At 46.1% G+C, this 27,943-nt stretch overlaps 1 protein-coding gene and 1 pseudogene across 1 annotated transcript in view; both read left to right on the forward strand.

The window, feature by feature from the left end:
• SCFD2 (sec1 family domain containing 2) overlaps positions 1 to 27,943 on the forward strand; it is a 466,192-nt gene that overhangs the window by 404,007 nt on the left and 34,242 nt on the right. Inside the window, exon 6 of the mRNA XM_075544345.1 lies at positions 11,651 to 11,796. Within this exon, the coding sequence (XP_075400460.1) occupies positions 11,651 to 11,796 (146 nt within the window). The remainder of the gene's footprint in view (positions 1 to 11,650; positions 11,797 to 27,943) is intronic.
• Positions 22,630 to 27,930, forward strand: LOC142443094 (huntingtin-interacting protein K pseudogene; annotated as a pseudogene).

Below are 27,943 nucleotides of genomic sequence, written 5' to 3' on the forward strand. Positions count from 1 at the left end.
GGTCTTACGTGGCCAGCTTCCCTCTAGGGTTTCAGTCATGAGGTTTGTTTGAGTTTTAATTGCATCCAGCTTTGTCTCCCTTTGCCAAATGTGTCTGGGGGAGCTACAGGAAAGGTCCCACATTAGAAGCAATCATTTGGAAAGAAAGAAAGAAAAGGCATTGTCAGGCTGCCGGATGGATGAGGGGGGTTACGACCTCTCACTGCCTGCCCTTTCTGATGTGTCACAGACCTTTTCTCTGTCTGCCGGGGAGCTGATGGAGGTGGTGCCCTGCTGAGAGGCAAGTGGGCAGTGAGGGGAACTCAGAGTGGAACTCATGTCCTCAATCTCTGTCTGACCAGTAGAAGGGTGAGGAGACCAGCCTTGGATAAGTTGGGTCCTGATGAGAAAATAGTCTTGACCAGGTTCATGTGACGTGTAAAGCCACACTCCCTGCCATCAACTCAATGACAGCTCATCGTGGCTCTAGGGTAGGACTGCCCCTATGAGTTTTCAAGACTCTAACTCGCTATGAGAGTAGAAAACCCCATCTTTCTCCTGAGCAGTGTCTGGTGGTTTTGAACTGCTGACCCTGGAGGTAGCAGCCCAACATGTAACCATTAGGCCACCAGGGTTCCTCCATATAGATTTATATATAAACTTTTAGTTGAGGTAAAATTTATATAACAAAATTAACCATTTTTAATGTGCAATTCAGTGCCGTTTAGGACATTCAAAATATGTAATCTCACCCCCTTCTAGTTCCGAAACATTTTGACTGTCCCCATTCCCTATAGGCAATCCCCCCATTTTCCTTCTTCCCAACTGCCAGCAGCCACTCCTCTGACTCTCCCATTCTGAACTGACAGATTCTGAATCGCTTATGTGAATGGAATCATGAGACATGTGACCTTTCATGTCCGGCTTCCTTCACTTAGCAGAGTATTTTTGAGATTCATCCATGTTGTTGCATGTAGTCACACTTGGTTCCTTTGTCTGGCTGAATCATATTCCGTCATATGAATCCAGTCCTATTTTTTTACTCTAGCTTTTCCCACAGGTCAGCAGTTTGAAACCACCAGATGCTGCACAGGAGAAAGATGAGGTTTTCTACTCCTAGAAAGCATTACCATTTCGGAAACTCACGGGGCAGTTCTACCCTGTCCTATGGAGTTGCTTTGAGTCAGCAGGGAGTTTGGTTTCTGGTTTTCCCAAACAGATAGTAAGGGCATTTAGCACCCTAAAGAGATTCCTGTCAGTGTACCGGGAGGCATTTCGTTATTGAATTCTAGCCATGCCCTCCTCCTGCCCCAGCTTATCCAGTCACACAGTGCCGGGGCAATGAATTATTTAATGTGGTTCTCTCTGATGCTTTCTTCCTGTCTGGGTCTGGTCGAGGGTGGGGGTGGGGAGAGATCCTGATAGGACTGGCCTGTGAGTGACTGTGAACAGGCATCTCTGCAATGCCTCCTGCTGTGTAAAATGAGTCCTCTGAGAAGGAGAAAGAGGGATTCTCACGACCTGCGAGTGTCAGGAGTGGAGCGCGTCCTCTGGACCGAAGGTCCCTGTGCAGTGAGCATCCGGGATCCTGAAGACAGCGGTGGCCTCAGAGGAGCAGCAGAATCAGGAGCCAGAGCCTGGAATGAGGCAGGGGGCTTCCCAACCCACCGAGCAAGGGAAGCGTGTGCAGCAGGCTGGCTTGTGGAGTGGAGTGCCTCTGGGCACGTAATTGGGGAAGCTGGGCGGGCTGGCCCCCAGAAAGGGAGCTGAGTATCTTCCGGCTGCGGTTTACTAGAATGCAGTGTCTCTTGGCACTTACTTCAGGGAGCTGAGTTTGCTGACCCCAGAACATGTGCTCAATGCCTTCAGGCTGAGGTGTCCTCTTGGCCATTTATTTGCACACTTGACAGAACTTTGTAACGTGCCCTGATAAACAACTGTATCCTGAACATCTCTCACCTACCATGCAGCCTGTCAACCTCCTTAATAAGGACTTTTTAAATCACGAATATTGTCTGCCAGCTCTGTGTAGCCATTGCAGTGGATATTAGAAATATAAGCTGAGTATATTCAGACAACACAAGTAACATCCTTTACATCAGACCTGTGCTTAAAAGCATGTACGCATGTGCGTGCGCATGGGCGCACACTGAAAATCCGCAGGGACAAGCTAACTTCAGCTCCTGGACACAGCAGCCTCCTGCTGGGTGGGACTTTATTTCGCTGAATGCCTGAGGAATAGAGCCAGACCTGTGTGACATCTCGGTTCTTGCGAAATGGGGCCCCACACAACAGAAAGTTGGACACCTGCGTCCTGGGAGAAGCTCACAGAGAGAAGGACTTGGCAGGCAGGAGGGAGAAACCTGGCTTCGTTTCAACCAGCCCAGCAGGCCTGGGAGCCGGTCCTCCTGCTTTCTGTGTGAACGTGGTTCCTGTCGGAAATGTGGGTTTCTGCAGCGCACGGAGCCAAGGAAACCACACACACACACACACACACACACACACACATACATGCACACACACACACACAAGTAACGTGGCTTCAGTAACTGGAGAAGGGTGAGCGGGGGATGGGGGTGGGCAGGCGTGGACATCAGAGCCCTGTTTTCTTACTCCAAGAATGAGCCGGACTCTTCCCAGGAGCTCCCAAGCCCTCCAGAGAAAGATACAGCAAGAACGTGAGTCACCCCTTCGTTTTGGAAGAACACAGAGGTGCCCACTGGGGGTTGGGCGCCGCTCTTATCGAAAAATAGGCAACTGAAGTACACAGACCACGCTTAGCCAAGGGCTAAGGTTCGGCTTCTGGTTTATTATCTATTTAACTAAGTGGATTAAGAGAGAATTGACTGGAATTGTACACTGAGAGTTCCCTTACACAACACTGTTATCTCATAAGCTGGCTTAATGGAACGGCTGTCAGGGGCTTATTAGAAGGAACTAAATACAGCGCCTCACAGAGCAGAGATTCATGGGCGGCCTGGCCTGGTATGCCTCACACCTTGTGTGGCTGCGAAAGGCAGGCCTGAGGTCTAGCAGCCCACCACGCTACTGGCATCAACCCCCAGGGCTGAGCCAGGCCTTTCCAGGAGGAGAGAGGCATTTGCCATTTGAAGTGAGTGGTTGTCTGTATCTTTCATGGATGTAATGTTAGCACAGGTGAAGGCAGCAGATTACAGCGGTTCCCGGCATCACTTTCAGACTATAAGAGTTTGAATCTCAGCTCTGCCACTGAGGTAGGCCGGTTGACTAGAGAAATCCAGAACACTCATATACATATAAGAAAGAGCTTTAGATCAAGAAGTCATCATGCATCCATGAAACAGCCCAGTCCAACTCAAATCTGTCAGTCTGATACTAGTCCATAAGTCCCTCTGCAGACTCACGCAGCCACAGGCAATGATGCAGAGTGCAGGGGGATCACAGGCAGTGGGTGCAGAGCTGGGTGCATCCAGTGGTGGTGGCCACATCACAGGGCTTGCGCAGGTCTCAGCATGGCGCATCAAGAGAAAGATGAAGGCAGAGAGAGAGGAGGGCCGGCCTCCAGAGAATCTCAGTCCCACCTCCAAGGGAGATCATCAAGTCACGACCTGACTGACAGGCTAACACCCATATCCTCTTACAGGTGTCGTGTTGACAAAGAAAATTAACTATCACATCCATTTATGAGTGGAGTGGCCTTTTTCCCCTCTAGCAAAATGGGGCTGCTGATAGTACCTACCTTATAGGTATGCCACCTAGAAGAGTGATTATGTATAAACGTGCAACAGTCTGACCTGGCACTGCCAGAAGGTCAGGCCGGATTCAGAAGTGAACCTGGATCAAGGGATATCTTCGTTGATGTCAGATGGATCTTGGCTCAAAGCAGAGAATACCAGGGAGATGTTTACTGTGTTTCATGGACTATGCAAAGGTATCTGACTATGGACCATAATAAACTGTGGATGACCTTGACAAGAAGGAGAATTCTGGAGCACTTCTCTGTGGTCATGGGGAGCTTGTACATGGCTCAAGTGGCAGTTGTGGGAACAGAACAAGGGAATACTGCATGGTTTAAAATCAGGAAAGGTGTACGTCAGGGTTGTGTCTTCTCACCATATTTATTCAATATATCTGCTGAGCAAATCATCAGAGAAGCTGGATTAGATGAAGAAGAATGTGACATCAGGCTCAGAGGAAGGCTATTAACAGCCCGTGGGGAGTAGATGACACGACCCTGCTTGCTGAAGGTGAGAGGAGTTGAAGTGCTTGCCGGTGAAGGTCAGGGACTGCAGCCTTGAGTATGGATTACAGTTCCGCGAAAGGAAGGCCAAAGTCTCAAAAACAGACCAATAGGCGACATCATGGTCAATGGAGGAAGGGTTGACGTTGTCAGGATTGTGTCTTGCTTGCACCCACATGGAAGGGGCAGTCAAGAGATCAAAGGATGTATTGCATTAATTAAATCTGCTGCAGAAGACCCCAGTAGAGTCCTGAAGAGCAAGGATGCTACTTTGAGGACTAAGATGCACCTGACTCAAGCCGTGGCCTTCTCCATTGCCTCATATGCATGTGAAAGTTGGACCTTGAATCGGGAAGCCTGTGGTTCTCAACCTTCCTAATGCCATGACCCTTTAATACAGCTCCTCATGCTGTGGTGACCCCGAACTATAAAATTACTTTCATTGCTACTTCATAACTTTAATTTTGCTACTGTTATGAATCGTCATGTAAACATCTGATAGGCAAGATGTATTTTCATTGTTACAAATGGAACATAATTAAAGCATAGTGATGAATGACAAAAACAATATGTAATTATATTTTGTGAAATATTTATTTCTAATGACAAATAAATGAAATTTTGTCTTGTAGCATGGGAAACAGTCTTCACACTGGGTGTTCGTATGTGGACGTAGCTGTATGTGGGCAGACCCACCTGGAGACAGAGGAATGGTGCCTCTGTTTCTAAGACCATCGGAAATATGTGTTTTCTGATGGTCTTAGGTGACCCCTGTGAAAGGGTCGTTCGACCCCCAAAGGGGTCGAGACCCACAGATTGAGAACCACTGCTGTAGACGATGTAATGCCTTTGAATCGTGATGCTGGAGAAGATATGGAAAGCGACATGGACTGCTAAAAAGACAAACAGATCTGTCTTAAAAGAAGTATGGCCAGAGGGTTCCTTAGAGGCAAGGATAGCAACTTCCTCGTACATATTTTGGGTATATTGTCAGGAGAGACCAGTCCCTGGAGAAGGACATTATGTTTGATGAAGTGCAGAGGTGGTGGCAAAGAGAAAGGCCCTGGATGAGATGCATTTGCTTCAATGGGCTCAGGCCCAGGAACAACCTTGAGGATGGCACTAGCCCATGCAGTGTTTCCTTCTGTTGTGTAGAGGGTTGCTATGGGTCAGAGCTGGCACGAAGGAACCTAGCAACAACAGCAGGTGTAAACATTCAAAAGCATTCCTGGCTTGGCTGCTATTATCCTAGAAAAGGATCCTTCCCTGTTAATAGCTTGTGTGTCACATTCCTTCCTATCTGTGAGTCACAAGGATTTGAAAGGGGATGAAATCTCAAGTGAGACTCAGAGTGGTGGCAAGTGGGGGGAGGGAGGGAGCTACTACAGGTGGGCACTTAGAGAGAAACAGGTACTATGGCCCTGCCAGAGGCCATGATGTGATCAGGCACCAGGCTTCGTCCCCTCTGATGCACATTTCTTACTTTGGAAAAACAGAAATGCAAAATCTCTCTCCTCTGCAGTATTGTTTGGTGGTGGTAGGTAGGTGCTGCCAGGTTGGTTCTGACTCAGAGGCCCTGTGTGCAGTAGATCAAAGCCCTGCCTGGTCCTGCGCTGTTCACACGATTGCTGTTATGTCAGAGCCCATCGTTGCAGCCACCGTGCCAGTGCATCTCCTTGAGGATCTTCCTCTTTCTCACTGTCCTTGGACTTTACCAAACATGTCCTTTTCCAGGGACTGCTCGCTCCTGACGACATGTCCAAACAAAGTAAGGGGGGATGGAGTCTTGCCATCCTCGCTTCTAAGGAACATTCTGGCTATACTTCTGCCAAGAAGGACGTGTTTGATAGTAGTCTGAAAACATGACCTTGACTATGAAAATGTTCCAAGACTGGATTCTGATATTCTCAAGAGACTAGAATTCTCTCTTCCAACAATCATTATAATGCCTCCCCCATAAATGTATTCAGTTCCTGTAATAATTCTGTTAGACCATTGTTTGTCAGACGGGTGAGGAAACTGAGACACAAAGCCTCCTAAGTTCTGTATAGATGTATCTCAGAGACACTGCAGACATTTGGCCCCAGATTTCTGCAGTAAAATGAGTGGCAGGAGTTTTGTTTTGTTGTCTGGTCTCCCACTGCATTTAAAAGTGATGTTTATACTATACAGCAAGCTATGAAGTGTTTCTATAATAGCATGATGAGAAAGCTTGAAATATTTTGAGAATTACTAAAATGTGAGCCACGGAGCACATGCTATTGGGAGAATGTTGATGGCAGCCTTACTCAATGAGCATGGCCGCAAACCTTCCATTTGGATTTGAAAAAAGCAGTGGCTAGAGAGTGCAATAAATGAAGATAACGCAAGGTGTGCCTGTATTAATCTGTATTAATTCATTTAAGAGATGGATTGCAATCACACAAATATGTTTGTTAAGCCTTCTCTTTTCTTCCCCTCCCAACCTTCTCTCTTCTCTTTCTGTCTCTCTCTCTCCTTTCTTTGGGCCTTTTGGTACTGAGATTTCTCCTGGACCCCAGAAATAGCATCCATCAACAAGTCCCTGATATTCTGGAAAAATAATTACTTTCTGCGACAGGAGTCAATAGACGTGTTCTGTGAAGGGTAAGATGGTTTGCCTGGGCACCAATGAAGCGTTATTGTGGCTTTTCCCATTTTGTTTTGTTTTGTTTTCACTAAGGACTTTTGTTTCATGATAAGCAAATGAAACTGTTACTAAGGCATAGGTCACCAAGGCCCCTGCTGTTTTTTGAATCCATTCTCTGCTTCTCAGCTGGTGGAAGGTTTAAGTTGATATTTTAAAAACGTTTAAACAGTTTTATTGACATATAATTCACATAGCATATAATTCAATGGTTTGAATATATTAAAGTCATTGTGCAATCACCATCACAATCAATTTTGGATCACTTTCTTCATCTTGTACCCATTATGATTAGCTCCCCAGTCCCCTCCCCTAACCTGCCCTGCCATAACCCTAAAAAATTATTAATCTACCTACCGTCTCTGTAGATTTACCTACCCTGGATTTCATATAAAGGAAAACATACTACCAAAAAAAATACAGGAAAACCTCAATTCCCCTCCCCAAAAAAATCCAGAAAATAATAAAAACTAGAACAAATTAAAAATGGGTCATAAGGGAAAACAAATGATAAGGTATTAAATTTTCATTTCACTCTATCTGTATTTGAAGTGTGGTTCTGGTGAAGAACACTAAGAACACTAGGGACTGCTAAGAGGACTAACCCATCTGTCTTGGAAGAAGGACGGCCAACGTGCTCCCTAGAGGCTAGGATGGCGAGACTTCCTCCGACAGACTTTGGACACGTTGTCAGGAGAGATCAGTCCCCAGCGAGCTACATCAGGCTTAGTAAAGTAAAAAAGAGACATTTCCCCAAGGAAATGGATGGATACGGTGGCTCTAACAGTGGCCGCGGGCATCGTAGGAACAATTGTGTCCATGGTGCAGTGTTTCAGTTTGTTGTGCATAGGGTCACTGGGTCAGAAGCCACTCTGGCACCTAGCAACAACATATCTCTCTGATGCACTCAACCTGAGCCCAAGGCTATTCAGAGACCTGGTCAACGGTCAGAGGGGATTCACCAGAGGCTTAATCCACATGGGGGCTCTGCACGTGGATTTTGGGCATCTATAAGTTGGGTACTCAGAACTTAGGTTCTGGTACGTGTCCCTCCTGTGGATTTGCATTTTACTATTTACAATCCTTGGATCGCACAGGCTGGTATGGACTTAGCTGACACCTCACTTGGGGGCTGCTTGTTTTAAGAAAAGCTTTTCATGCCCCGGACACTCTTCTTGGTGATAGCCAGGCACCATCAGGTTTCTCCACCACACTTTGCGACGGCACTAGTGTCTTCATTGACCTTTCATGATGGTATCAAGCAGGGCCACATCGTAACGGACTGCCCTTAGGTTGGGGCTCACAGTCTCTTGCTGATGTGCAGGAAATGCTCTGAATTGTTCATAACTGTTAGCTCTGTGACTCGAGTGTACTGAATGACTCCTGGTGTTAGGTGCTCCCCGGGCAGTCCAACTCATAGGGACCCAACCGCCTGCCCCCGTGCCGCGCTCACAATTGTCCTGCTTGAGCCCATTGCTGCAGCCGCTGTGTCCATCAGTCTTGTCAAGGACCTTCCTCGTATCCATGCCCTGCAGCATGATGGCCTTCTCCTCCAAGCACTGCGCTCTCCAGAGAACATTCCCAAAGGGTGTGAGACAGAGTCTTGCCATCCTGCCTTCCAAGGGCCATTCTGGCGCTACCTCCTCCCAGACAAGTCGGTCCTTTCTTTTCACAGTCAATGGTATTTTCTTTTCTTTTTCATTTTATTGGAGGTTCATACAGCTCTTATCACAGACCAGACAGCCATCCATTGTGTCAAGCACATTTGTACATTTGTTGCCATCATCCTTTTCAAAATGTTTCTTTCTACCTGAGCTCTTGGAATCAGCTCCTCTCTTTTTTTTTTTACTCCCACCTTCACCCTCTCTCCCTCGTGAACCCTTGATAATTTATAAATTATTGTTATTTTTTCATGTCTTACATTGACTGATGTCTCCCTTCACCCACTTTTCTGATGTCTGCCACCCTGGAGGGGGTTATATGTCGATCACTTAATTGGTTCTCCCGTTTCCCCCACACACACACACCTGCCCCTTACCCTCCTGGTATTGCTATTCTCAATATCATTTCTGGGAGGTTTATCTGTCCTGGATTCCCTGTGTTTCTAGCTCTTATCTGTACCCGTGAGCATGCTCTGGTCTAGCCAGATTTGAAAGGTAGAAATGGGGTCATGGTAGTGGGGGGGGGGCATTAAAGTAGAGTAAAATTGTATGTTTTATCAGTGCTACACTGTACCCAGACTGACTTATCTCTCCCCTGTGACCCTTCTGTAAGGGGGTGCCCAGTTTGCCTATAGATGGGTTTTGGGTCTCCACTCGGCCACTCAGTCCATGGTATTTTCAATATTCTTCACCAATACCATAATTCAAATGCATCAATCCTTCTTCACTCTGTTTTATTCATTATCAAAATCTCACATGTGTATGGAATGATTAAAAATACCATGGCTTGGGTCAGGCCTACCTGTAAGTGGGTAATTTGTATGGTATGTAATTATGGAGTGCTAACGAGCACAATGACAAGAAAGTGTGCAGGCCCTGGATCTAGACACTTGGGTTCAATCCTGTGAAGGTTGTAGTGTATGTATTAGGCTAAGATTTGGCTCGAAGACAGTGAGTTTGGTTTGCGTGCTATATTTAGGAAGCCTTCCTAGGAAGCAAAGTCAAGAACTACAGGCCCGAGACAGGGAACCCAAAATCCCCAATAAAGGGGGGAGCACAAACTGGTGGCACAGGCAAGTGCTCCGCTGCTAACCTCAAGGTGGGCGGCCCAGTCCTTTACAGCGCTCCCTGGAGAAGTGAGCTGGAGCACAGCCTAACAATTACAGCCTCCGAAGCCCCTTGGGGCCAGTCTACTCCGTTGCATGGGCTTGCTCTGAGTCAGAATCTACTCAATGGCACCTGAAAACCACAACAAACGAGTAGGTTATTTTGCCAGACAACTGAGGCTCCGTCCTGGGGGCTTCAGAAAAGCCAACACTCAAAAAAAAATCTCACTGTCATCAAATCAATTCTGACTCATAAGGACGCTGTAACTTTTTTTTTTTTGAGAGCAGAAAGCCTCATGGCTCTCCTGGGCAGGGCTGATGAGTTCAAACTGCTCACCTTTCAGGGGTAGCCCCGACACCACCGCTGGTCCTTCAGAAAGACCCCACGGAGCATAGACCCCCCCGACAGGTTGCCAGGATGGCTTGGTTCTGAGAGACAGACTCCCCGTACTTCTAGCCTGCTTCACAGGCAGGCCAAGCTTGCTCCACCCACCTGAGAGAGCCCTGAGACAGGAAGAGAGAAGCAAGGTGGCCGAGAGGCCGGCAGGTCCGTGTGGTAGGAACAGTCAGCTTATACAGAAACTGTTCCCCAGGCAAAAGCACACTCACTGCCATCGAGTCTGCCCCAATTCATGGCGACCCTGTAAGGACAGGGCAGAGCTGCCCCTGTGGGTTTCCGAGACTAACTCGGTGTGAGAGCAGAAAGCCCTGTCCCTCTCCCAAGGAGCAGCTCGTGGTTTTAACGGCTGACCGTGAGGGTTAGCAGCTCAGTGCTTATGTACCAGGCAAGGCCGTGAAAAAATCTGCTTCAAAAATGGGTGCGACTTAGCCTCTCTGCCCCACAACTTCTTCATCTTTAACATGCAGACAATAATACGGGCTGCTAAGGCGTCAGTTCCATCTCTTGGCCTCCCCACCCAAGGCAAAGTAGACTGGGCTCCTGAGGGGTTTCAGTGACGGAGTTTTCCAAAGTAAATCGCCAGGGCTTTTCCTCCGCAGTGCCTCTAGATAGACTCAAACTTTGGGTTTGCAGTCTAGCAATGTTTGCAGCACCTGGAACCCTCAACTCAAAACACTCTTACTGCCCTTCCGTCCATTCTGACTCATAGTAGCCCCGTGGGACAGGGTATAACTGCCCCTGTAGGTTTCTGAGACCAGAGCGCCACAGGAGTAGAGAGCTTTGTCTTTCTCCTGAAGGGCAGCTGGTGATTTCAAACTGCTCACCTTGCGGTCAACGGCCCAACGCAGAAGCCCCTACCGCACCAGGACTTCTGGGCAAAGGGACAGTCCCGACTTTATAAGCATGTTGTAAGGGGCAATGAGTGAATGCTCATAAATAAAGTTATACAGGAGGTCAAGAATACTCATTCTCAATCTTTCTGTATTCTATAAAATTTGTAACTCATCCATGGTCATTTCTCTTCCAAAAGAGCGTCTAACGAAATAGAGAATAAACCAATCTGGCAGGAGTTTCGGAAAGAATCAGTGCCGGGCACTCTGCTCCCAGTAGCCCGCCTCGGGCATTCCCCCCCGCTTGGAGTGCCTGCTGTCTGCAACAGACCAGCCTCTGTTTCCACATTGAACAGAGCCTATCCCAGGAAGCCCCATCACCGGAGCAGCTCTGCATTCTCGCTGCTCTGGGGGCTGGAGCCTGCTGGTGGGACCAGACAGGGGCGGGCCGTCCCAGCCCTCTGGTGTTTTCCTTCGAGTCTCTTCATAGTTTCCCAGCGCTCCGTTCCGAGGCGAGTGGACCCCGGGGAGCTTTCTGTCTGCGAAAGCTCAGCGGACTGGGCATTGAAGTCAGTGCCGGAGCCCTGCTTCCGTCAAAGGCATTTACGCTCCATCTGTTTCAAGCCTCGTGGACGATTAAAACAGCCCAGTCGGCGCACCGTCGGGGGAGGGGGGCACATAATAGGGCTACAAAAGAATCCCAACTGTGTTACATCACACTCAAGCTGTCATGATTCAAATTGAATTTAAAGATTTGCTCACCCCAGGAAACCTCTCTGGATTGTTTCAGGCTGTGATTCCGCAACGAACCTGACATCACACAAATCCCACACGGCCGTGGACGGACTCTTTGCTTCGCTTGGGGATATCGCCGGAGCTCGGAGACTCATGAAGCAGTTCAAGTCCGTCTACCTGCCGGGAAGTCAGACCCACCAGGTAACGCCACGTGTCCTAAGGAACTTTCTCACCCGTGTTGTTTTTCAGGACTGCCGCTGCACACAGGGGCAGGCCGCGGCGAGGGTTTTTGCCACGACGTCTGCATGTGTAATTCAGGGGCACCTAGTACCTTCTTCGTGGTTCATACCCAGTCTCGCTATCTCCACCACCATCCGGCCATCCATAGAAACTCGACGCTCCCGAAGCCAACACTCCCCATTGCCTTCTCGCTCACCCCAGGTACCCACTAATAAATACATTCGGGTGGTGTACACGGGTAAGCGTGACTCCAGCACACGCACCCAGAGTGCCTCAGACGGCAGCCTGGCGATCTACTTCCAAAGGTCACAGGCTTGAAAGCCCCAGGGAGCAGGTCTGCTCTGCACCCCTGGGCTTGCCGGAGTCAGAATTCATTTGACTTCCACCACCAGCAACCGTCCACCACGTGGGGGTCAGTTTGTCAGCCTGGGGTGGCTTGTGTGTTGCTGTGATGCTGGACGTGATGTCACTAGTATTTCAAATGCTGTGTGCTACCTGGTCACCAAAGAGAACGGGTTTCAGCGGAGCTTCCAGGCAGACCACGGAGGACGACTCAGCGCAGGGCCGGACAGCGTTTCCTTCTGTGGTTCCGTGGTGCCCAGAGTGACACCCAACAGCAGCAGCCAGCAACAGTGACAGCCTCCGCACCAAACGCACTGCCATCGAGTCGATTCTCACTCACGGAGATGCTGTAAGGACAGAGCAGAACTGCCCCTTTGGGGTTCTGAGAATTTAAATCAGGCATAGAGAGCCTCATCTTCCGTGGCAAGGCTGCTGGGTTCGAACTGCTGACCTTAGCAGCTCCCTGAGCTCCCCACACCACGCTCCAGTAACAGCATGTGCAGGCTTACTCCACCCACGTGAGACTGGAGAGAGTATGTGTCCTTTTGTGTCTGATTGACTGACTCTTTCCCTCGGCATAGCATCATCAAGGTGCGGCCATGGGTGGCCTGCATCAGGTTGTCATTCTCTTTATGACCGAGTAGTATTCCATTGTGATTATTTATTTTTTTATTGGGACAAAATCCATGTATCCTACATTTCAATAATTCATATCAATCAGAGTTGTATAATCAGTACCACAATCAACTTTAGAACATTTTCTTCCTTCTTGTACTCTTGTGACTCGCACTCCGTACACACACACACACACACACACACACACACACACACACACACACACACACCTCACCATGCCGCCCTACCCTCTAGGAACCATTCAGCCAGTTACTGTCTCTACAGATTCTTCCATCCTGGATTTCACAGACCCCAAAACATACAAAAATAAAACTCAAAGTTTAAAAAAAAGATAACAACAATAGCAAAATAAAACAGGAAAACGAATCTAAAAGAAAGCATAAAATACTAAACACTGGAACAACTTTTAGATGGGTGTTAAATTTTAACCTAGCTCCACCTGCCGTCATCCACTTCCCAGTGCGCTCTGCGCGCGAGCCTGGCCCTTCACCTCCCTGCTCTGTGTTCTGATCGTTCGCGTCTGCTTCGTTTATTCGCTCCTCTGCTGCAGGGCAATTGGGCGGTTCCCACAGTGTGTGGTGAACAGTACTGCCATGAACATTGGCGCGCTGGCTTCTGTTTGAGTTTCTTCTTACACTGCTTCTGGGCATGAAAAGAAAGGTTTTCGCTTAGACCTTTCTAAAATTATGGATTGGGCTCGATCAGAAGTTGGCAAACTTTTGAGATGGGAGAGCTAATTCCACCCCCCACAACCATTTAAAAGCTATCTGAGAGACATAAACATATTTTACAAACAAATGAAATGACCACTATCTGAGTAATACCCTTTCAATGTTTGCCAGGTTACTTCAGAGCCACATGTAGGTACGGAAAGGGCCGCATGTGGCCCCAGAGCCACACTTTGCCGAACCCCGGGCTAGCTGAGCTCCAGGTTCCCTTCCAGTTCAAGTTCAGAATTCCACTTCGCCTGAAAGCCTCCTGACTATTTGTGCCCCAGGCCAGATGCCATGGACGTGCACTGGGTTGGCAGTCAGCCACTGCTTTATAATAGTCCCTCTGTCCTTTCACTTACTTGGGCCCCAGAAATGGCTATATCTGTCCCATGAGGGACTGGACTTGGAAGATTCCCACGTTTCTGGGGTCTTTTTTCTGTACCAGTTTGAACAAGTAAAATGATAACAGTAGAGTAACGTGGTGGCAAGGAGAATAGTTTACAACCAGGGAGAAGGGATTTGTTATTAAAAAAAAACTCCTCTACTCCTTTCTGAGGAGGAGCCCTGGTGGCATGGTGGTTTCACGTGGTCAAGGTCAATAGTTCAAAACCACCAGCTGCTTCTCAGGACCAGGGCTTTCTACTCCTGTAAAGAGTTGCCATCTCAGAAACCCATAGGGGCAGTTCTACCCTGTCATACTGGGTCACTATGAGTCAGCATAGACTCAGTGAGTGTGGTTTGTTGGTTTCACATGTTTGGGTTTTCTGAGGTGGGGAAGGGAAGGGAAGAAAGATGTTATGATCGTGGAGTAGGAGGAAGATGTGAGAATCAAGATCGAAGGGAACAGAAATGGGTATTTGCTCTGGAAAAAAATAAAACAGAACAGGCAGGAGGTCGAGAAAGACCTAATGGGAAGGCTGAGGGTGGAGAAAGACCGGCGTCATCAAGGCCAGAGAGTCCTGCGGCATCAAGGAGAAAAGAGAAGTAAGCTTCGGGGGAGACAGAGATGAGCTTCAAATGGAAAAGATCGAGTGTTGTTCTGTGATGTGTCAAGGAACCACCTCCTCCAGCTCCCCACGGATTCTTCAGCATAACCCACTCCGATGTGTGAGTGTTCTGCAGAAGTGCTGTCAGTGGGATGGTGGCTCCACAAGAAGTTCGTCTTCAAAATGCTGACTCCGTTGGTGGGTGTGCAGACAAGAGCACAGCCCAGCGCCGCCCAGACTCTTGCTCCCACATAGTCATAGAGCAGCTGATACTTGGGGAGCAGTTCTGCATTTGGTTTGTATGTTTGTTTCCTTTGATCCTCTTGGCAAGTAAGAAGCCAGAGAGATATTATCCTGAGAACCAGGAAGGTCAAGTGACTTTTCACGGACACACCAGTGACCTATGCAGTGGTCTTTGCTGCCAACACACAACTGCCTCCCTCCATTGTATCAGGGTTCTCACGGAGGCTCTAGAGAGATGGATTGATGGTGCTAGCAGTGATCGGCAATCACCCACTCTGTTAGGTTGGGTTCTCCAGAGAAGCAAAACCACTGATGCTTACATGTGTTGTGCATAGAGGGAGGTTTTCATAAAGAAATTACACAGTTTAGAAATAGGTAAGCCCAGTCTGGTTTAAGCCAGATGTCTCCTGACTTGCAGAAGCTGATGAACAGGAAGCAGGATGATAAAGCAGAGGCAGCAGAGGGCACAGGCTGGTGGAGACAGAAGTCCAAAGTAGGTACAATGAATCCACTGACGGCAGTCTGCTGGTGGCTCCTGGAATTGGCAGGCAGCACAGTGGGAGATGGAGGAACAGACACAACGTCCAGCTTCAGCAGAAGGCAAAGGGCATCATCAGTCTGCGATGTAACTGACAGGCTGAGCTCCGCCCCTGCCCTTGCCCAGAAGTGTCTGGTTGACACATCCCCAACCATTACCAAGATTTAAAAGACTGGCACTCTGTTCAGAGACAAAAGGAATCCTATCCTTTGTTCAGGGGTCTTGACTTCATCTCCCTCTTGCCAATACTGTCATTTCTCTAGGCCTCAGAATTCTGACTGTAGACATGGCCTTTGGAAGATGGCCCTTCTGTTGGTTGCATATACTTCCCTAGAGTGAATTAACCAAAAACCAAACTCACTGCCATCGACTCAACACAGACTAGTGGCAACTCTCTAGCACAGGGTAGAACTGTCTCCGTGAGCTTCTGAGACTGTAACTCTTGAGAGTAGTAGCAATCCCTGGCTTTCTCCCAAGGAGTGGATGGTGGTCTTGAACCTTGCAGTTAGCAGCCCAACTTGTAGCCACTAAACCTCCAGGGCTCCCTTAACATCACTATACTCACTGAACATCGTAAATTTCAGAGAGTGTGAAGTGAAGAGAGGGCATGTGTGTCTGTTGAGGGGATGGAATAAACAATGATGCAGACCTAGAGCGAGATGCTGTGAACCGCTGAGATGAACGCCATGGATCTGGAGGCATTTGCATCCCTGTCTCTGTGTCTGCATCTTAGGGTGCTCAACTAAAGCAGGTCCAGCATCCAGTAGGGGAAGAAGTCATGTGTAGATCATTCTGGGAAAGGAGCCTTATATTTTCATTAAAAATAAAATAAAAGATGTGGATGTGTTTGATAAGTCTTTAAACATTGAGGAAGTGTTTATAGTAGTTACCTCATTGGGGCGGGGAGGGAAAGATTGGATTAGCACAAATCAAGTCTGGCTTCTTGCTTTGTGTTCCCATATATACCAAAGTTTGACACAAAAGCACCCACCTTTTATGTTCCTTTGCCAGCACGCCTCCTCCCGGGAGCTATTTTTGTCAGCACCATTATGCGTTTTTATTTTACATGTTGCTGCAGGAAAAAACTTAAGATACAGCATAGCTTATTTATAAAACTACCTCCCAGGGCCAAGGAGCAGTTGGCAAACAGACGTAGAATGTACATGTGACTTGCATGAGTGAATGGCACAGAGAGCATTTTAATGCGAGGGTGGGTAACTTTGAAATGTTTTGAGCTGCTTCAATACTGTTCTAATTTAAAGATGTTTGAAATCATAGCTGTAAGCACTGTGAGGGAAGGATGTTTATATTTTGTTCTGTGCTATATTTTCAGCGCCTACAGAGGTGTTCGATTCCGAGTAGGTGCCTAACGGTACTTGTTGGAGGACTCGTGACCACAGTAGATCTGCCACCCTCACTGTGTCTCCTGGGCCTCTGATCAGTAGTGCAGACAGGAGGGTCTGTTATGGCACAGAGTGCACACAAATCGAAAGCCACAATGCCCACACTAAAGCCGGAGACCAGCTGTCTGGTTGTGATAGTTAGGTTTACTGTGCCAACCTGGACAATAGGAACATGTGGGATTAAACAGGTCGCAGTCTGAGTTGAGGGCAAAGAGATAAATGACTCTGCAAGGCCCGCCCCTGTCTCTCTTTGTCTCTGGTGATTGGACCAGCATGCTGCTGCTTTAGTTAGTTCTCTGCCTAAACCTGTGTGCTACGCTACCAGTGGGCCAACCCAACCTATGTATCGTGTAGCTTGACTTTAAGGCTCCTTAGAAACCTGCTTTGCCACTCTGCTGGTGTATACATCACTTGAACTTGAGGCTGGTAGATCCTGTCACCTTGCATTGGTTGAGTTCCATGTCTTATTTGGGCCTCCTTCACTAAGCTCCCAGGCTACTGACTGTTGCTGACCCACCCACCTTGCTGTTTGCTGCCTGCAGGCAGACTCTGCCAGTCTTGCCCAAGGGAGGACTCCACTGTTTCCCTGACCTTGGATCAGGCAGCCCACATGAGTCAAAGGACTTCCAGTATATTGACTGTTTCATGGAAGTGAGTTGAACTGAGCCCTCTGTACTTCTTTGTGGACTAATTAACTGTTATAGTCCTTATAGTCATTAGTGTCCTGGTTTTGTTTCTCTAGAGAACCCTGCCTAACACATGGTTTTCAAGATAAGCCCTTCTCCCAGTTTGGTCTGCAGCCCCATGGCTCGTGGAGAAATCTGTGCTTTCATTCTTGCTCCATGTGGTTTACACACAGAATCTAAATTGAGATGCCCTGTGCTTCCTGGGGCAACTCAGGAAGTTTGAGAAATCTGTGGTAATAGTTTATTTTTAAAGAATTAATACCAGACTAGTCCCATGGAGTTGGAGATTAAAGATTTCCCAACTGTCCAGCTCTTCCAAGATGCTATTCTGATCCATCCCCACCCTACACTCACACACACACATCTCCACACTCCTCCTTTGAGTATAGTACCTCATGTTCCCAGGTACTTCCATTCGCTGCAAATTCACACCAGTGCTGGTCAGTCCCAAATCTGAAGGTCGGGTAAACATGAGCAGTGTCCAGAGCCAGAAGCAAAAATACCCCAAAGTCACGGCTGGTCTTCTTGCTTCTACCAAAGCGTGGTCAGGAAATAGAGGTTGGCTCTCCAGGTGAGGGGATGTGTATTAGATCTCTGCAGTGGTACCGGTATAATAACTCATCCAAGGAACACAAAGGCCCTTTACTAAGGTAGAGTCTAAAGATGCCCCCAAGGAATAGGGTGCGACTTGGTTCACACCCTCTACTTAAACCAGATCTTAATCCCACCCTAATCCTGTGCATTAGTACAGTAGAAAATCCCCTCCAAACTGGGATTATAGCCACAGGCGTAGAATCCAGAATTAGAATTCATACATCACATAAGGAATGTTGGCTCGAAGAGCCATGTGAATTGACTGCAACGCATCATAAGCTGATTCTGGCTGCTATTCCAGACTTGACCTGTCCTGTGCATCAGAGATTTCTCCCCTAGAGCCCCACTCCCAGCGTCCTCAGAGGCTTCCCAACTGCAGTATCAGGAACAGGATGAGGCGGATGTCTGTGGATAAGGAGTTTATGAGTTCTTTCACACAAGATACTGTATGGCTCTTGCAAGTCCTTCTTTTTCATGAGTCTCAATGTGTTGTTCTAATTATTAATATACTAATATATCATATAAGCAGAAGATGGAATGTCTGAAGTATTTGAAAATTAATTTGAAAATTTGAAGTTGCCAAAATGAAATGCATAAACACCAATATTCTGGGTGTTAGTAAGCTGAAATGGACTGATCGTGACCATTTTGAATCAGAAAATCATAACGTTTACTACACCCAGAAATGACACAAACAAGAGCAATGGCCTCCCTCACATCCATTGTCAGAAAGCATTTCAAAATCTATCTGAAATACAAAGCTGTCTCTGATAATTTAATATATAGCTATATCTAAGGGAATCCAGTTGATACAGCTATTATTCAAGTTTACACACCAACCACTAAAGTTAGTAATGCAGAAATTTAAGAATCCTACCAACATCCTGAATTCGGTCTGAAATTGATCAAACATTCGATCAAGATGTGTTAATAATTATTGGTGATTGGAATACAAAAGTTGGAAACAAAGAGAAAGGAACAGTAGTTGGAAATATGGTCTTGGTGATAGAATTGAAGCTAGAAATCACATAATAAAATTTTTATTTTTAATGTAAAGTTTTATGTTTTAACTGCTTATAACTCATATATCATAATATTAAGTAGTTCAATCATATTAACAAGAGTTGTGAAATCAATTTTAGTACATTTTCTTCTTTCTTGTACTCATTGTTACTAACTCCTCATTTCACTCCCCGCAACCCCTACTTCCTCTGCTATACCCCTTAGAAACCATTCATTGAGTTACTGTCTCTATAAATTTAACTCTCCTGGATGTTATAAACAGAAAAACATACCCCCCCCAAAAAAAAAACAATAACAAAGTAAAACAGAGAAAAACCTCAATTGAAAAGAAAGTACAAAATTGAAAATTAGAATGCCATTAATATGAGTCAAAAGGGAAATCAAATAATAAGGTATTTAATGTTAACCTAATTTCATCTACAGTAATCTGATTTTCAATGCATTCTGCAAGTTAGTAAGGGCATTCACATTCTCAGTTCAAGGTCATAGAGGATTCACCAGGGGCTTAATCCACATGTATTTCCCCTTCACTTTTTTTAAAAAATTGAAACAGCTTTAAAATGGGTCAAAAGGGAGATAAAATAATGAGATATTTCATTATGTCCTAGCTATATCTGCCATAATTGACTTTGAAATGCTCTCTGTCTGGTAACCAGGCTATTCACACCCTTCAACTATGATCAGAAGGAGCTCGTCAGAATCTTAATCCGTGTTGACCCTATAAATGGATTTGGGGATTTCCCTGTCATCCATAGCCTTCTGAAAACTGTCATCCATAGCCAATTGAAACTCTGGTTCCATTCCTTCCTTCGAATTTGGACTTTATTATTTACAATCGTTGGAGCATAATAGAATTTTTCAAGACCAAATATTTCATCACAAATATCTTTTTTCACCAACACAAATGGTGGCTGTACCCATGGACATCTTCGGATAGAAGACACTGAAATCAGATGGGCTACATCTTTGGGATGAAACCATGAAGAACCCCAATATCCGCAGCTAAAACAATGCCAGGTACTGACTGTGGAAGAGACCAGTAATAGTTCACATTGAAACTGAAGCAAATACAAACACATCCATGAGAGCCAACACACTCCCTCGAGATTATCCCAACTAAATTTCAAGACCAGCTCCAGATCCTCACCCACTGAACTCATTGAATGTGACTCACTGAGCACTAATGAAAGAAAACCTGATGAGCTGTGGGATGACGCAAGGACATCATCCACGAAGAAAGTAAAAGGTCATTCAACAGACAAGAAAGAAAGAAAAGACCAAAGTGAATGTTAGAAGAGACTCTGAAACTTACCTCGATCACAGAGTGACTAACACAAATAGGAGAAATGGTGACGTCAAAGAGCTGAACAGACACTTCAAAGGGCAGCTTGAAACAACAAAGACAAATATTATAATGAAAGATGTAAAGACTTAGAGTAAGAAAACTAAAATGGGGAGTGGGGAGCGGGGAGGGAGGGGGGAAATGTGGAGCTGAGGCCAGGGGCTTCGGTGGAGAGCAAATGTTTTGAGAATGATGAGGGCAATGAATGTACAAATGTGCTTGACACAACTGATGTATTATGAACTGTGATAAGAGTTGTATGAGCCCCTAATAAAATGATTTTTTCAAAAACACAAAGAAAACTAAAATGGTAGATGTTCAACACATCTTAAACTGAAAGAACTCAAGAAAAAATTCAAGCCTCCGGCTGTCATGGGGAAACCACTGAATGATGCAGGAAGCATCAAGAAAGCATGGAGAGAACACACAGAGTCGCTGTTCCAAGAAGAACCAGGTAACGCTCCACCATTTCAGGAGGTGGTTTAGGAGAAAACATGGAGAGAACACACAGAGTCGCTGTTCCAAGAAGAACCAGGTAACGCTCCACCATTTCAGGAGGTGGTTTAGGAGCAAGAGCCAATGGTACTGGAGGAAGAAATCCAAGCTGCGCTAAAAGCATTAGCCAAAAATAAGGTTCCATAAATCAATGAAATACCAATTGAAATGTTTCCACAAGCTGATGAAACCCTCACTCGTCTTTGCCAAGAAATTTGGAAGACAGTTATTTGGCCAGCTGACTGGAGGAGATCCATATTTGTACCCAATCCATTGAAAGGTGACTCAACAGAATGCTCAAATTATAGACCAGTACCACTGATATCATATGCAAGTGAACATTTTCATTCAGTAATAAGAGCAGCAGTACATTAACAGGGAGCTGCCAGAGGTACAGGCTGAATTCAGAAGAGGACATGGAACAAGGCACATCATTGCTGATGTTAGATGGATATTGATTTAAAGCAGGGAATATCAGAAAGATGTTTACTTGTGCTTTATTGACCATGCCAAGGTATTTGACCATGTGGATCATAATAAACTGTGGATAACCTTGAGAAGAATAAGAATCCCAGAACACTTCGGTGTGTTCATGTGAACTTGAACATGGATCAAGAGGCCATTGTGCAAACAGCATAAAGGAATACTGCATAGTTGAAAATCAGGAAGGTGTACATCAAGATTGTCTCTACTCACCATACTTGTTCAATTTGTATATTGAGCAAATAATCAAGAAAGCTAGATTATATGAAGAATGTACCGTAAAGATTGGAGAAAGGCTCATTAACAACCTGCAATATGCAGATGACACAAACTTTGAAGTTGTCAAGAATGTCCTCTTGCCTGGATCCACGGTCAGTGCTCAGGGAAGCAGCAGTCAAGAGATCAAAGGATGCATTGTATTGGGTCAGTCTGCTGCCCAAGACCTCTTTAAAGTATTGAAAAGCAAGGAGGTGACTTTGAGGACTAACGTGCATCTGACCGAAGCCAGGTTGAGCATCAAATAAGGAAAACAGACGAATGAATGCCTTTGAATTAGGGTGCATGCAAAAATATTGAAAGTACCAATGACTGCCACAGGAAAAAACAAATCTGTCTTGGAAGAAGGATAGCCAGATACTCTTTAGAGGCAAGTATGGTGAGAGCTCATCACACCATGGTGTCAGGAGGGACCAGGACATGTTGCCTGGAAAAGTAGAGGGCAGCAAAAAGGAGGAAGACGGAACAAGATGACTTGACCCAGGGGCTGCCACGCAGGGCTCAAACATAAGAGCAGGTGTGAGGAGGGTGCGGGGCTGGACAATGCTTCGCTCTGTTGGGCGTAGAGTGGCTATGAGGTGGGACCTGCTCAGTGGCACCTGTCAACACCAGAGCGCCGTGCGATCCTGAGCCGCGCTCTGGAAAACGCAGCCCAAATGCGCACCGGAGTTTGGACCGACATTTTGCGCAACAGCATTTCGAACCAGCGATGCTCGTGGAGGCTTGGGGCTTTTTCCGCCTGGAGAAATGCGTTTCTCGGAGCAGTCTGGCCTGGGGTGAGGTGCTTCTCTGTGTGCCCATTCCTTCCTCTCTAAAAGGGGCTAAGACTAGTAACTCCTTCCAAAAGACAGTCCAATCGTGGGGTGACTTAGGCCATTTTAGGTCAACAGTCCCTAGAATTGGCTACCAGAGGTTCTTTTCCAAGTCTTAAACTCTATGTCGTCCTGTTTCTAGAAATACTAGGGTATTTCTGAACTGTCAGCATGTTATAGGCTTGGACAGAGGGCTAGGAAACTTGGTTCTGGGCGATTGAGATGGCTACTGAGGGGGATGTGGACCTGGAGGTAGAGACGGAGCCTAGTGGCCTGGGACGGTCTCCCAGAAAAGCCTCGGAAGCAAGATAGTGGTGCAGCAGACCTGGAGCAAGACACAGACTATGCAGAGAAGGAGATCCAGAGTTCCGACCTGGAGAAAACCAAGTCCGTGATTGGAGACAGACGAAATGGGATAAAAAGCCTACCCAGAGCGGGAAAAGGAACTAGCAAAAGACACCATCGAGAAGGAAGTTCTGGAGCTGATCGTGACAGCAGCAGGGATCGCCCGAGCAGCAGCAGAGCGGAGCTTGTGGGAGCACATGGGTAACTGCACTAGCCAACTGATTTGTGGGTATTGCTGGATTGATATATTGCAGTAAAGATGCTTTAGTTTTATTTGAAAAATAAAGAAATTTGGTTCTGTGCTATAATCTACTTCTAGCTGGTTGTATGAGCTCAAGCAAATTGATTAATAGCTCCAGCATTTTGATTCCTCATATTAAAACTAAAAATACTGCACTCAAAAGTTCACAAAAATAATGACTCTGTATTGAAGAATGGATAGATGGGTGGATAGACAGATGGATGAAATAGACAAATTGAACACTTTGAATCTGATCAAAACAAAAATGGGAGAGTATTTTCTGTATTTCCTCTAAGAAGATGAAAGGAGACAAGCCAAATCATAGTACAGCAGAACAAGGAACTAAAGAAATCATGAAATAGTCAAATAAAGCCATGAGCTGTTCTGAATAGATATTTTTCTATACAGTCTTGGGTTCCAGCAAGAATACTTTCTATACAAGCCTATTTCTCATGAAAAGTTCCTTGGTGAGAGTCCAGGGCAGGGGAGAAACACCTTCACTAGCAGGACCAAGCTGCACCCACACCAGCCAGCAAAGACAAGGTCACCAGTCCCTATTGATCTGGTTGTGGTGACAACTCAGGGTTTTAGAAAGTTGCGGTGAAGCCATAACAAGGAAGTGATCCAAAAACCTCACAACAAAAAAAGCCCTGGACCAGATTGGCTTCACTGGGAAAGTGTACCAAGCACTTAGAGAAGAATTAACCCCAATGATATTTAAACCCTTCCAAAACATAGGGAAGGAATACTCCCTAATTCATTCTTTATTGCAAATATAACTGATACCCAAGCCAGACAACACACAAGAAAACTACTAACATATCTGTGAATATAGATACAAAAATCTTCAACAAGCAACAAAGCCCACATGGAAGAAGCACACCAGCCTATGCAATCACGAGGTGTCAAAAAGATCAGGTATCAGGCATCATCAGAACAAAAAATATTATCATAGTAAATGGAGGGGGAGGGCGGAGTGGAGACCCAAAGCCCATTTGTAGGCCACTGGAGATCCCCTTACAGAAGGGTCTCGGGGAGGGACGAGCCAGTCAGGGTGCAATGTAGCAATGATGAAAAATACAACTTCCCTGTAGTTCCTAAATGTTTCCTCCCCCTCCCCCACCTCTGTTATGATCCCAGTTCTACCTTGCAAGTCTGGCTAGACCAGTGGATGTACACTGGTACAGATAGGAACTGGAGGCACAGGGAATCCAGGAAGGATAATCCCTTCAGGACCAGGGGTGTGAGTGGCGATACTGGCAGAGTAGAAGGAGTGTGGGTTGGAAAGGAGGAACTGATTACAAGGATCTACATGAGACCTCCTCCCTGGGGGATGGACAGCAGAAAAGTGAGTGAAGGGAAATGTCAGTCAGGGAAAGATATGACAAAATAATAATTTATAAGTTATCAAGGATGCATGAGGGAGGGAGAGCGGAGAGGGAGGGGAAAATATGAGGACCTGATGCCAGGAGTTTAGGTGGAGAGCAAATGTTTTGAGACTGATTAGGGCAATGAATGTACAAATGTGCTTTACACAATTGATGTATATATGAATTGTGTTAAGAGTTGTATGAGCCCCAAATAAAACGATTTTTAAAATCTTCAACAAAACATTAGTGAACAGAATCTAGCAGTATAGCAAGAAAGCCATATTCCATCACCAAGGAGGATATGTTTCAGGAAAGTGGGACTGGTTTAAGATTAGAAAATCCATCAACGTGGATTTTCAGCCACATCAATCGAACAAAAGAAAGGAGCCCTGTGATCATCTCTATGGATGCTGAAGAAGCATTTGATCAAATCCAAAATCCTTTCTTGATGAGAACCCTAGAGATTAGAATAGAAGGGAAATTCCTCGATTAGGAGCATGTGTGAAATGCTTGTTATGCTTAGTGAAGAAAAAAGGGGGCTCTCCCCTTAAAATTGGGAGCAAGGCAGCCAAGGGTGTCCACTCTCATCACTTTTTTTTCTATATTGCATTAGAAGACCTACTCAGCGCAACAAGGAAACCAAAAGAAATAGCAAGATTTGAATATTGTAGAAAAGTAAAATTACCTTGATTCATGGGTGATGTAATCCTATATAGATAAAGTCCCAGCATTCACAAGAAAATTTCTAGAACTAATAGAGGAATGAAGCCAGGTTGAAAAACTGCCACTTTTGCCCTAAGACCAAAATAAGCAGATGGTGCCTGGCTACAAAGACTGCGTACACTGTCCGAGTCCTTAGAAAACCCCCTGATGACAGGTTGGAGGGAAGCAGAACGGAAGTTCACGTTCTAGGACACTCCAGACTTTCTGAAACCATGGATGGTAGAGGAACCCTGCACCTGTTGCCCTGAGATTATCTTTCAACCTTAGACCAAAACTATGCCTGAAGTCATCTTAAAGCCAAACGGTAGTTTAACCTAAGCAAACCAAAAGGTCTGCCTTGAGCATTGTGCTCTTATAGGAAACCAGTCTTTACGGGATGGGAACAGATGTGACCATCAAGGATGCACCAGACGTTTCTCTTCCCTGGAATAGGTCTGTGACCACAAGACTATGCCCAAGAGCTAGTCAGCTTAGCCTCTGAGACCACTAAACTCACATTGGGTAGGGCCTGGAGTCCTACAGCTCACGGGCTTCCTTCAGAGGACATGTGCATTTGCCATGAGCCATTGCTCTCAGGGTTGCCAGAGCTCAGCTTCTTAGCAAGTATTCCTTCCTAGTCCGATGCAACTTACCACGAAGGGGTCATTTTTATCATAAGGCATCTTGCCTGACTATACATTTTTGCATTCTTCCCTTATCAGGTTTCCAGGGAAACAGCTAGCAAGTGAACCAAAGGTCAGCTTCTCATGCACAAGGGAAGGTTGTGCCCATAAAATGTGCACCCTGCAACTTGGCACTTGCTAAGGAATGATATTAATGTTTCCATCCAGACTTAACTGTGTGTGTGTGTGTGTGTGTGTGTGTGTGTGTGAGAGAGAGAGAGAGAGAGAGAGAGAGAGAGAGAGAGAGAGAAATGAATATCTCCCGAACTCTATGTCTTTTCCTACTGAACATGCAGTCAACCACATTTTCCAGATAGTCTGCAGGTAACTGTGAATTTATGACTAAGTTCTAGCAATGAACTATAGGTAGTTGTGATATATATCCCTTTCACGTTGGCCCATAAAATTGCCTAGAAATCTCATCTTTTCTCCCTTTTGCCTGCTTTCAAGATGCAAAGCTGTCAGCGGAGCATCCTTCTGGCCCAGGTAATGGCAGGGCCAACAGAAGGCAAGCACTTGGGGCTGTGGAAAACTATGCCCCACATGGCCCCCTGCTGCCGCTTCACTGCCGTTGATAACAAGGGAAAAGAAAATGACTAAGAAGCAAAGGAAAGAACCAATTTGTATGAGATTTTAGTTCTCCTTCCTCCCCCTCAACAAATGAATGTTAGAATGTTTCATTCAGAAATGAAAATCTCTAGTTTCCCCGTGGTAATGTCAAGGCAAACGACATGCCCAGTTTCCCATTGGCTCTTTTGAGCATGTGAGAAAAACTCTGAGCAGGGCCCCAGAGAAGCGATCACGTGTCTGCCTATCCTCCATCACCTTCCCCGGTGGCCCGTCGCTGAGAGGCAGGTAGCAAGAGCTGACTAGAAAGTGCCCTGAGACGCTGTTACCAAAGGACTTTCATCCCGATCAGATCATAGTGACACAATTGGGGCACGAACAATCCAGACTAAGTGGATGAAGGCAACGGGCCAAAGGTTCACCTCATTAACACTCTAATTAGAACATTTACAAAATGCTTTTGCAAAGAAGCCCTGAGACACACGCTCCTTGATGGCTGAGGAAATGGTTTCCAAATAAACGCTCTCCGAATCCATTGCCATCGGCTCGAGTCCGACTCATGCTGGACTGAAACCCTGTGGGTTCCTGAGACGGCACGGCTTCACATGTCTCTCAGCAGACATGTCCTCTGCACCCACAGGGCCCCTTTTTCCCAACAAAACAAAACTACTGCTAGCAAGTCCATTCTGACACAGGACAACCCTATAGGGCAGGGTGGAACTGCCCCGGTGGTCTTTCAACACTCAGCCCTGGTAGTACAGTGGTTGCGTCTTGGGCTGTGATCTAGATGGTCAGCAGTTCAAAACCACCAGCAGCTCCTCAGGAGAAAGACAGGGCTTTCTACTCCCATAAATAGTTACAGTCTAGGAAACCCACAAGGGGTCCCTATGAGTCAACATTGACTCAGTGCAGTGAGTTTAGTTTTTTGTTTGACACTCTTTGAGGGACTGCAAAGCCCCATCTTTCTCCTGTAGAGCAGCTGGTGGTTTAGAGCTGCTGTCCTTGTGGACCCCAGCCCACTTTGTTGCCACCTGTGCGCTAGGACTCCCTTTCTCACACAGTGCCTTTTAAATGCACAGTGTCTTAGTTGGTCTGTGCTTGGCTGCTTTAATAAAGAATTTAGAGTGTTGTTTTTACATTTTGTTTTCTATAGTTAAATATTTTCATGTACAAACCGATCGCCTTCCCTTTAAATTAATACCGTGTACTTTTTAAAAATAACGTACCCCAAAAAACAATGAACCCACACACGTTATTTGCACAGATATACATTATTTTGCACAATTTGTATCCATATGATTGAGCTATTAATTTTGTTATGTGAATTATATGTCAACAGAGCAACTTTATTTTAAAATACGCTACTAACATTAGGATGTTTTTGGTCGCAAGTAAAAATAGGAAAAGATTGCAAGCTGGCTAAGTCAGGAGAGGTGATTTATCGGATCATACGCTGTAAAACATGTGAGGAAATGAAGTGGAAGGGCCAGTGCTGGGGTGATGCTGGCAGGGGTGGGAGGGCTGTGGAGCTGAGAGGCAGTCGCGACAGCACTCGTACCGCTCACTCTCTGTGTTGTTCTTGTCAGATGCCGACCGGTCCATTTTTGACTCGTAGTGAAATCACCTCG

Source organism: Tenrec ecaudatus, chromosome 3 (assembly GCF_050624435.1).
Source record: "Tenrec ecaudatus isolate mTenEca1 chromosome 3, mTenEca1.hap1, whole genome shotgun sequence".
Lineage (NCBI taxonomy): Eukaryota > Metazoa > Chordata > Mammalia > Afrosoricida > Tenrecidae > Tenrec > Tenrec ecaudatus.